Source organism: Festucalex cinctus, chromosome 6, assembly GCF_051991245.1.
Source record: "Festucalex cinctus isolate MCC-2025b chromosome 6, RoL_Fcin_1.0, whole genome shotgun sequence".
Taxonomy (NCBI): Eukaryota; Metazoa; Chordata; class Actinopteri; order Syngnathiformes; family Syngnathidae; genus Festucalex; species Festucalex cinctus.
In genome coordinates this window covers 15,831,936-15,843,527 of record NC_135416.1, presented here as the reverse complement: position 1 = coordinate 15,843,527, position 11,592 = coordinate 15,831,936, and the positions used below count along the sequence as shown (strand labels likewise).

At 40.1% G+C, this 11,592-nt stretch overlaps 1 protein-coding gene across 2 annotated transcripts in view; it reads left to right on the top strand.

Moving 5' to 3' along the window:
* Window positions 1-8,125: 8,125 nt before the first annotated feature.
* The window catches only part of mxi1 (max interactor 1, dimerization protein), a 31,015-nt gene continuing 27,548 nt past the window's right edge, over window positions 8,126-11,592 (top strand). The window contains exons 1-2 of one of the 2 annotated variants that reach the window (XM_077523567.1): window positions 8,126-8,465; window positions 10,624-10,726. In XM_077523567.1, the coding sequence (XP_077379693.1) occupies window positions 8,237-8,465; window positions 10,624-10,726 (332 nt within the window). In that variant the 5' untranslated portion in view covers window positions 8,126-8,236. Of the gene's footprint in view, window positions 8,466-9,930; window positions 10,444-10,623; window positions 10,727-11,592 lie in introns of those variants that run through there. The other variant, XM_077523568.1, reaches the window with a different exon arrangement.

Genomic DNA, 11,592 nt, shown 5'->3' with positions numbered 1-11,592 from the left:
CAGGTTCGTACTCCACTAGTTCTGCCAGTACAATAGTGTTTGTGAGCAAGTTGGAGTTGTTTGTACTTACAGTCGGACTGTACTATCTAGAAATAGAGCATGGAGGTGAGAATTGAGATGGGCAACAGTAGTTGCATCAGCAGCGTTTGGGTGACGGATAGGGTGGGGTGCCGCTGTCTAATGTGTTGTTTTGATACAGTATCTCGAGGAAGGGCTGAGAATATCCTGGAATGGAGATAATACCCAGGAAGCCTTCCCCCCAGTGGCCACTCAGTTTGAGCCAAACAAAAGGAAAACCTGCCTGGGATCTTGATGGAAGACAGATAAGTATCTTCATTAGAAAACCCTGACAAAGCAAGGACCCACACAGATCACAGCTCCTGGGAAAAAGAAGCAAACGTGCCGTGGTGTCAGCGGCGGTGTCAATGTGAGGTCACTTAAAGAGGCTGACACCGCTTTGTCACTCTCACCTCGTCATTTTCATTGAATAAGCCTCCCCTCAGCCTGATGCACGACGTTTGGAGCACACACCAGCACCTGTGCTTGCTCACAGTCTGTTTGCACAGTGTCAATATAATGTAAGTAAAAGACAGCAGCGTCTATTGTGCTCCAGCTGGGGGCAATTGCGCCTCCGGATCTGTGAATGTAAGCGGCGGAGAGCCACCCTGGCTGGGTTGGTGGAGAGCCAGAGAATTACATAATTGGCCTGTGGAGGGAACAACAGCAGGCATGACACGTATTCAGTGTTTGTGTGCTTAGGCTTGACCTCCCACCAAGAAGCAGTACCGCAAGAGAAAGATGAGGACAGGAGCGAGAGGTTAAGGATGAGGGGTTGCTTTCACGACCCTTGTTAGCTACACCACGTAGCCACGCAGGACAGACGCCGAAACAAAAGGAGTTGATTTAGGACTCTGCAGCTCTCACTCAGGATCCACTTCTACTCTTTAGGAAATACTGTTACGAAAGTAACATTTACATGTGCACTCTATTTGTGGGTCCTATTTTGTTGATGCTGTTTTAATTCATTTCAAAGTTAATTCCACAAACTCTCTGGGTCCACTCTGGGTTGAAAAGATTAATAGCAGAATGGCAAAAACAAACAGGTCCTATTTTGTTTTTGAAAAGCCTCACACACTGGAAAACATGACTGTAAAACGACAGATTCATGAATGACCATTTTAGACATTTTTGCTCGGATACGTGTGCATTTGAGGCATGGATCTCTAAAATTGGTCTCTTTTTTTTATTATTATATTTTTACATTCATTCTGTTTAGCACTCTTATGTCCAAGTGTCAGTAAATGCAACACAGGTCTCGTGGTGTACATTTGTGTTGGCTGCTTCTGTTCATTGCTTCTAATGCTCGCCACTCGTGAATTGTTGTTTTCGGCCTCAGCTACGGTAAACGGTAGCTGTTTATTCAAGACAAATAAAAAGGGTGACATTCCCAAGCAACGTTTTCTGGCAGCATTCTTGCAAGACGTCACAAAATGAAGAAATAGTGGTATGGTTTTGTTTGATTGATGGCCAGTCTTATCTACAAAAGCCATCACAGCCTGAAAATAATGCTAGGTGTACCTACGCTGACTTATACGCATACGTGACGAATACGTCAATGTTGGCGTGCAATGCAAGAGTCATGTACATTTTGTACAAGTGAAGCTGCAAGTTTCTGAGGACGCTGGCACACAAGACAAGTGAGGAGGGACATACTACAATCGTGTCGGCAACTAAAGAGCCACTTGAAAATAGAAACCACAGGACCAACATATCACTTAGGCATCTAAAATGAGGTAGGATTTTGCTTTCCTTTTTTCTTTTTAATTCTGCTGCAGATACGTTCAAACAGGTGGCCCGTTCAAAGTGATATGTCAGCGCATCCGCCATATTGGATGTGGCAATTGTCTTTGCCATTACATCGGCAAATAATTTGTAAGATTGGCTTTGAATTGTATAATATAATCAAAGGTAATAGTTCCTTATTAATCCAATGAGTTGTGGCTTGATGATCAAGGAGAAGGAGATCAAGGAGAAACGTAACGAGTAGGGGTGTTAAAAAAAAATCGATTCGGCGATATATCGCGATACTACATCGCGCGATTCTCGAATCGATTCAATTAAAAAAAATTGATTTTTTTTTAAATTTATTTATTATTTTTTTTAAGAGCTCAGAATTGTTCATTCGGTAGTCTTACCGATTCAACGTCTTATCATCATTGCCTTTTTTTTTTTTTTTTTTTTTTTTTGTGTGTGAATCGATTTTTAAACTTCCATTTTTAATGGAAAAATATTCAACAAAACGTCTGACTTCGGGTTAGGATTCACACCTTGAGCATGGAAGAATGTTATATGAACGGAACATTAAGCCTTAATATTTTATTTTAATGCTGTTCAAACATGAAACAGATTACAACCTCTATAAGACTGAAATTTCAGATAAATAAATCATACATTTTCATATAAATCTTACACTCTACAAGCTTACTGATTAGCATTTTCTAAATTTGAATGAAAAAAATCGCAACAATCAACTTATAAATTCGTATCGGGATTAATCGGTATCGAATCGAATCGTGACCTGTGAATCGTGCTACGAATCGAATCGTCAGGTACTAGGCAATTCACACCCCTAGTAACGAGGCATCTTTACAAATAGCTTCACTTTGCCTCAATCGATATGGCTGCCGCGTCAACGTACTCACGCCGCCGCTGTAGTCTACTGTAGGTGGTATGTACTGTAAATGCTGTGTATGATAATACTGTCAGCGGACGCCATTCAATGGATAGATGCACGGCAGTGTTACATAAATTTATCCAAATATATTGGGCAAGTTAATGCTGTCTGTAGGGTTAGGGTATTCAAAATAATTAGGCCCACCCATGCATTTGATGTGCCCCCCTTAAGCCTGGGCTCTGGTGATGGGTCTGTTGTGAAGACATCATATTCCTCAGTTCCTACAACCATTTTTACTTTGCATTTTTATATTCCCCTCATGCTTGCTCAGTGATGGCGGAAGCGCCCATGATGAATGTTGCCTAATAACCCAGGAAAAACACTCGCTGAAATGGTCTTTGAGAATGATGTAAGTCATTGACATTTATGAAAATGTGAGATTTCACAGGAAGCAATAAAAGGCTAGGGGGGAAAAAAAAGATCCATTATAGTCTATCGTTTTATGAAGTCAATTTGTCTTCCATTCTGATGATGCACAAGATTTGAGTGTTTCATTTAGTGGGAGCACTTTATCTTGAACCCGGAGAGATTGCATGGATGACGCAAAATGGCTACAGCAAAACAAATGTTTTCATATCATCCAAAAGGTTAAAAAAAAAATAGAAAAAAAAGAAAAAGAGACATAATTGCCTAACATGGTTGCTGTCATTATAACATTTTCTGAAGCTACTCATTCTTTTGTGAGGCATTGACAATAAAATGATTTTTACACTGTTTCTATCTCTCCACTTGGCGTCTGAGCTCTAAGACTTGTCCCACTGTCTGACAAGAGAGTTGCCTCATGATGAAAGCAAAGTGCTTCCTTAATCGTAGCAATGACATGAGGAGTGTATGTTGAATTTTTGTTGGTGGGTGTCTATGGAACATCTACAGCCCAAAGGTACAATATCTCAGAAGTCTTTACCTTCCTACTGTGACCACATTTGGCTACTGGGACACCCGCCTTCTTTGCAGCATTCCCCCCAAAACTTGTGACCTGCTGTTGTTGCTTCCCCTCTGCACACTTGGGTCTGTTTGGGACAATCAGTTTTCCACTCCAGATTGTGAAGATTAATTTTATTCCAAGTGAAACTGTGGGGAAAAGACTGTGGGTTATAATACCGCATTGTCCATAGACAAGCTGCAACAACAACAAAACATTACACCATGGGCTCTATTTTCGTGTCCAGTGCAAGTCCACTATGAGATGTAATCTAAATCTGTGCAGGGGCAAGCTAGACTAAGTGTTGGTATTTTAAGTAAGTGCAGCGTGATACATTTGTAATGGTTGTTTTGTGCTGTAGAGAGAACTTTAGAGCTCGGTCTTGCGCTCCAAATACATATTCGCTATTCGTTTACCGTTTAAGCAGTAAATCCCAAAACAGTTTGAATGGTTTACTAATTATACTTTGACCAAAAAAACAAACAAAAAAACATCATAATACAACAACATTGAAATTTGTCTGAAAGCGTCGCTTAACACAACTGCAGTTATTGCAATGGTGGTGATGGTACGTTAGAGTTTGAATAATTTATTTTTATTTGATCTATGCAGGTTATAAAACGCATTAAAGTGCTTAGCAAGGTGTGTGGCAAGTTGTTGCTGGTCAACGCTTAATCCACAGCTGGCTCACTCCAAACATGCATTTAGTCATGAGTATGATAAAATAAAATTGATAAAATAAACCATTCAGTGAAATGGAACCTGCTGTAACAAATGCCTCAGCGCTACTTACGGTGTCTTACAGGAAGCCACGCGCAAAATAATTTCTCTGTGAGAGCCTTCAGGAATAAGGTAGATATAGAAGAAACATTTTCGAAAAACCCTGTATTGCATATGTAAGTAATTCTGTTCTTCTGTAGGGAAGTAATCTCACGTGGCTACCCAGAATGCTTATTGCTCAAGTGCAATCGTTTTCAGCAATTAGACAGAAATGTGTCATTTACAAAAACTTTCACTTCTGAGGACACATTTCAAGGGCAAAAAAAAACAACAAAATCACTGTTGGCCGAAATGACAACATTTCTATCTGTTCCACCATGGGAATGCTCAAACGGGTTTCTGTCTTGACAGCCGGGCCTTACAAAAGGTGGAGCGGGAACCTTCAAAGATTCCCCTGTGTGTTGCACTTAAAAGTTTCTGTCTGTGTGAACTTTACATCAAACGAACACGGGCTGCTACTGGTCTTTGAAGTGGCAAGGTGGGGGTTCAGAACTGTACACAGGCCTGCCTTGGCACGTTCTGTTTGAAAATGGTCATAGCAGAAGTATAAAAATGGCTCCGTTAAAGGTCTAGTGATAGCGGCACAGTATCAATGCTCAGGACTTAAAAGCGCTCATCATCACTGTCATATACGGCTTGATCTATAGCATGTTTACAGAATGGACTGGTGAGTTGCTCTCCTCAGTTAGTATTCCGTATATATACAACAAGTTATTGTATAAAATAAATAACATTACGTTGCAACAACAAAGACCTCTAAAAGCTTGCACAACCTTTTTATGGTTATTATCATTACAATAGCAATGTGAATGGCATTACAAGGCAAGTATAACACAAAGTACAGTGGTACCTCAACTTACGAACTTCATTTGGGTAACAATTTACTATATATTAACGATTGTTAATCATTAGGAATGCACTATAATAACCGTTTGTAACTTGAAATGTTCTTAAATCGAGGTAACTATTCCCACTGAAGTGACAGAAAATTCAGGAAATTGCTATGGAGGATCAAAAATGCCAAAAATAAATAAATGGATGTAAAAATATTCAAAAATTAAATACAAAAATACGGAGCCCCTAAAGTGACATGGGAGAATTATTTTTTTTTAAATGTTTCTCGTCCGGACGAGAAACATTTAAAAAAACAGTTTTTTCTCCCATGTCACTTTAGGGGCTCCGTACAAAAATAATCTAAATGAAAATAAAAACAACTAAATCTGTATGTAAATAAAAGTAAAAGTAATTACAAAAATAAAAAATGTGATTCAAAAATTAAAAATAAATGTGAAAATAAATGTGAAAATAAATACAAAAATAACTCAACTCAACTTTATTTATAAAGCGCTTTAAGAACAGGCATTGCTGTATACAAAGTGCTGTACATTAATTAATTAATTAATTAATTAATTAATTAGGCGTTTTTGTTCCTCCATACTCTGCTGCCTGAGAAGCGGGCATCCGCATTATGACGCTCCATCTCTAGCCAGCCATCTTTGCACCTCTCATTTGCCTGTTTCAGCATCTGCACGCTGCCCAACAGCAGCAGCGGTGTTAGCCATTTAGCTGCGGGAGCCTAATAGCTTCCTGCTGCCCATGGCGTCTAACAAACTTTTAACGTTGCTAAAAATTTAAAAATGTATCTAAATCACCACCAAAATTCATATGCACATTCCTACTCTTGTCCACTCAAACCTGTTGAAATATTGAAACGATTGGCACAATATGTTCCATTTAGTGGCGGTGATAATGGCTCTTCCTCATTGCCGTGCACATTTGTTGTCAATAAAAATATTGTGCCGATTGTGTTTATATTTATACAGGTTTACATGGACATAGAGCATAAATTTTGATGACAATTGGTCACCGTTTTCAGACACTAGGTGACAACAGAAGGTGACAAACTAAACCAGGAAACAACTACATTTACATACAGTCAATAGTTGGATTAACTCAAAATTCAGTTTTCTGAAACATTCTGGAAAACATGTTTCATGTTTTGTGGACAGTTACTAACTTACTCCCATATACATGGCCATTGTGCTCAATTGGAATACCCCGTTCGAAAGCGCGACGCACGGACGCCATTACGTAAATAGTCGTCATTTCATTGCTTTTAACTTTCTATGCTCAATGAAAGACATATTTATGTCACTCACTACACTAAATAAAGTAGTCGGTTTCCTCCTCACTCGAAAATTGTGGCTCTTTACTGCCTTGCCATGTTTGTTTATATCTGATAGAGTATTTTGCAGGGTTGCACGCAGAAGCACGGACTTAGAGTGGCGTGCTGAGAGGCCCCGGTGCAAAATATTTTTTGGTCGCCCCTCCTCCAATATTTTTTTTCTTCCACTGAAAAGGTAAGATTTTGAGTCCTGTGTCTTATGTGCCAATGCAAATTTGGCGGTGTGCACGTCCACTCCTGATTGGTAGGATGGTTTCACGCTCATTCCAGGTCGGCTGCTGTCCTTGGCTTCCCCAAGTGTCAGTTTTGAATGTTGAGTTTACAAACAACAACGGAAAAATGTAGAACCATACCTTTAGCTTCATCATGTTTTTTTTTGTCTTTTTTTTCTCCACACCACTTTTTTTTTTAGTTTGCAAAGCATGACGACTACGATGCCAGCTATCCACTTTTTTTTCCAACTCACGTCACATGATCGAGACTCATCGTGATTGACAGATGCCAAAGTCAGGTGATTGTAAATGATCATTTCCACCTCCCATATCAGCCACATAGTTGACACACCAAAAGATATTCTGTTTACAAAATAACTCTGGATGTTTTTTTTTGTTTTTTTTCCTTTTCTTTTTTTCCGGTTACTACATTATTTGGGTTTTAAAAAGAGTTACTGACTGCAAATAAACATACTCATTATTACTAGTGTTGTTCCGATACCGATACTGGTATCGGCAGATGTGCCGATACTGCATTAAAACAGTGGTATCGGTATCGGTGACTACTCACAATTAACATGCCAATACCATTAATTCCAACGCTAATATAGGATTTTAGATGCAGCATCTTGTGTCTTGCTCGTGCATGATGTTCACTGATATGTGACATGTTCACTGCATGCCGATCTAAGATATCCTATTGGCCCTTGAATACTCTGAACCAATAGCAGGACAGCTTTTTCATGTTGAGGAAAGAAAAAACCTTTAAGTATCGGTATGGTATCGGTATCGGCCGATACTGCAAAGTTGGGTATCGTATCGGTATCGGGTGCCAAAAAACGGTATCGGAACAGCACTAATTATTACACTACTTGCCTATCTCCTTCAATGACTTAGTCGGGCTGATGTGCGAATAAATCAGTCCCCACCCACAAACAATGGGTGTTATGTGCTAAATGTAGTCATAAAACACATTCAATCACTATAGTTTTTCAGAGGGGTGAATTTTAGTCCTGACATCATTTTAACATAAAGACATATTATATAAGTGCCAATGTTCAGCCCATACAAATGTTCCTTTAATATCTATGGTCGTGAGGGTGGACAGGTGAGTTCTACCCCCCCCCGGAAAAAAAAGAAAAGAAAAGAAAGAAAGAAAACTGCGACTAGCACAAGGACCATGTAGAGCTCCTCACCAAGAGGGGGAGGGATTAAGCTTTTTCATGGACCAGCATCCACTTACATTGGCTGCTGCTGCACATTAGACAGCCCGCATTCATAAAAAAAAAGAAAAAATAAAGTAGGGGTTGGGGGGGAGAACAGGATCCATCTGACACGAACAGCTACCACTGGCACAAGTCTCAGTTTCTCCTGAATAGCCACGCAAACCACAGAGGAAAAAAATGGCCAAAAGTGAGAGCCAGCGAAGAAGTTTGAAGAGCCAGGAGTTCTTCTTTGATTCCGATGCGTCCGTCTTGGATCAGCAAGACTTGGAGATGTCCAGTTGTCCTTTCAATGACGTCTTTAACTCCAATGACTCCCACATGGATCAGATCAACACTTTTCTGAAAAATGTGCAAGTTTTGCTGGAGGCTGCTCGCTTTCTCGAGAGCGCCGAGAGGAAGGACGGAAGTGAGTTTGCGTGCTGTGCGCCGTCGTTCTGCATTTGACTAACCCGCTCATCATGAGCATAGTCAGACAACAAAGAACTGAGTTGATTCAACTAAGTACTGGGTCGACTGTATACGCTTGGTCACCACCATGCTCACGAGACTGATTTTCCGTGCAGTGAAAAGATGTTACGCAGTCGTTACATCTTTTTTTCTGCATGCACGCGATCCACACTGGAGTGGGTGCGCACGTCTCCACGTAGGCAGTGATCTGTCATTGATCTGCGTACAGTTGAAAATAGTAATGTGACATATTGATTGGATGTGTGGGTGCGCATGCTGGCTCCCACTCAGATGCAATACATTTGACCACATTGCAGCGCACTGCAAGTCACTTCTAGGATGATGTCATTGCGCCCCCGCAGAATGTCATAAAAAGCCTCTGACTCGCATGAGCAAACGTGTAGGACAATGATACCGAAAGATGTGCATTTACAAAAACAGCATTTTAAAATGATATATATTTTTTTACATTGCGTACTTCTCGTGAATGTCTTTTAAATGGGATTATACGCGACTGCTTGTTCTGCCATTTTTGTAGAGAAACAGGAAAAGCAGCCCTTCACATTAGGATACTTTTAGATAAATGATTCGCTCATACAGTTCCTGTATGTCCACAGTTGTCTGGATTGTTTGCTTCCTGCTATTTGTGGGCGTGTCGCTTTGGGTTGCACATGGCGTAAAGTCGCTCTCTGATTGGATAGAGGCGAGCTCAGCCCTCGAAGTCTGTCAAAGGCATGTGCCAATCAAAGACTCCTACAGCATATATGTCACGTGTTGCTGGGCCTGGTTTTGTCTCTTAACCGCGCCCCTTGCTCCTGGTGTCTCATGGGACTTGTAGGCTTTGTTGTGCGCAGCGGATACTGACCTGTACTGTCATGTCACTGTCATGTCACTTATAATATTCACATCACGTGTGTGTTTATTCTATGCTTAAATAACATGACCTTATTTCAAATTGAAAGTGAAGAAAATGCACACATAAATCATTTATTATTCAGCTGTTGCCTGTTGGTTTGGTCTGTAAAATATCAGAAAATATGCAAAAATGTTGCTAGTTATTTTTTAAAGTAAAACCCACATGTTTTGTGAAAATGCTTTATTTTCATTCAGCAGTTTTAATGGAGGACTTTAGAAATGGGCAACTCTGTTGTTGAGAGGCTGAAATTCAGAGGATATGGACAAATTTAAATGAAGGGCTCTCAATGATTAATCGATTCTCAAACATAGTTATTGATTAATTTGATAATCAATATATAGATTGTATACATACCATTGTGTTTGCTGATTTGCAAAACTGCTTTGTTAAATTTAAGAGCACAACAACACTTTCTTGGCACATCACCACTTTGACATTTTAATATTACAAGACTCAATTTCCCAGAATGCCTCTCGCTGATCCCGGGCCCTCCTCCTTTTTGTGCCCGCCTCCGAGCTGTCCAGTTATGGAAAGCAAACGGGAGAGGAGAGGAAGCGAGCAGCGGCAAGCACTTGCTGGCTCATGTCACCCTCGGGGAATTTTTTTTTTTTTTATAATTTATATTTAATTTTGTAGCAAATTACCAACGTATTTAAGAGGACGTTTTACTATTTTCATACGCTGGTTTTGACATTTTCTATCAACCTGGCAAAGGATTGGGAGTCGCTTGCTAGCTTGTCAACACTGGAACACCATTTCTCTCGATCCTCTCAAAAGACCCCGAATAAGATAACAAACGACGTTATTTATTTTTTTTAAACTATATATACATATTGGATTTGTTGTACTGATAACTGAAGCACTGTCTTCCGTGTGTTTTATAACGTTGTATTGCTGCTGTCAATGTTAAATGCGATAAGGTGAACGACAGCAAGGCTCAGGAAAAGAATGACGGCTGTTCAGCTAATGAATATCGAGCGACTATTGGAAGCCGCCGAATATCTCGAAAGGAGAGAAAGAGGTAATAAATTGCACCATATGACAACTGTCAACACGAACGTATTGAAATGTTGCCACCAGGAAAAAGTCCCTGTGCAGGACAGCGATTACCTGCAGCGTGTTTACATTCGTCCGAGGGATCTTTGTGTGTTGAATTTCGCTCATAGCTACATGCTAACCAAATATTTTCTTCTTCCAACAGAGTGTGAACACGGATATGCTTCGACGTTTCCTTCAAATCAGGACACAAACTACCAGAGGCAAAGGAAATTCCGAAACAAGAAATTTAGCAGTAACCACAATAGGTAAGAGAACCTGTGTCAGTAACAGTCAGGAGGAAAACAATTGTGCTTAATTAACTTGAATCGAATTGTGGATGGAAATGTTACTGGACGTCCTTCCACATCACTGTGTGTGCTTTGGGGCACAAGGGTGATGTGCTTTTCATCAGCTGATTGTCAAAAAAGACTGCGGTGCCTGAGGCTAGGAATCGTGGTAAAACTCTAAAGCGAAAATGTTGTTTTGCAAACCCGAGTTACCTGGAATTGTTTTGAAAGTTAACATGGTGGTTTTGGCCTAAAGCAGGGTCCACAATAGAAAGAGGAGGAGGTGGTGGTAGAGAGTATTGACCCAAGGCGGAAACTATACTGTGTGACTAGTGTTTACTTTGCACTGACCCAAACATAAATATCTGTTTAACAGCTACTTAACCACACCATTAGTTAGTTAAACCCGTATAACTATTGAAAACAAATACAAGACAGTCACTGAGCAACAATAATTCTGCCCAACGATGATGATGATGATGATAATAATGAATAATTTTGATTGCCATTTGTCAACAGCACCCGTTTGAATCTCAGCTTGGCATTCCAGTGTGGAGTTTGCATGTTCTCCCTATGCTTGTGAAAGTTTTTCTCTGCTTCCTCCCACATGCCATAAACATGCATGTTGGGATAATTGAAGATTCTAAATTGCCTATAGGTATAAGTGTGAATGTTTATTTATTTATTTTTTGACAATATGTGCCCTGAGATTGTCAGCTGGCCCAGGATTTCACAAAATTCAGCTGGGAGAGGCTCCAGCTCACTGTTTATTTAACCATAAACTGCACTGCATTATACTGAATGGTGTCTCTTAATAATGTGCCCCTGTTGTTACTAAATTAGGT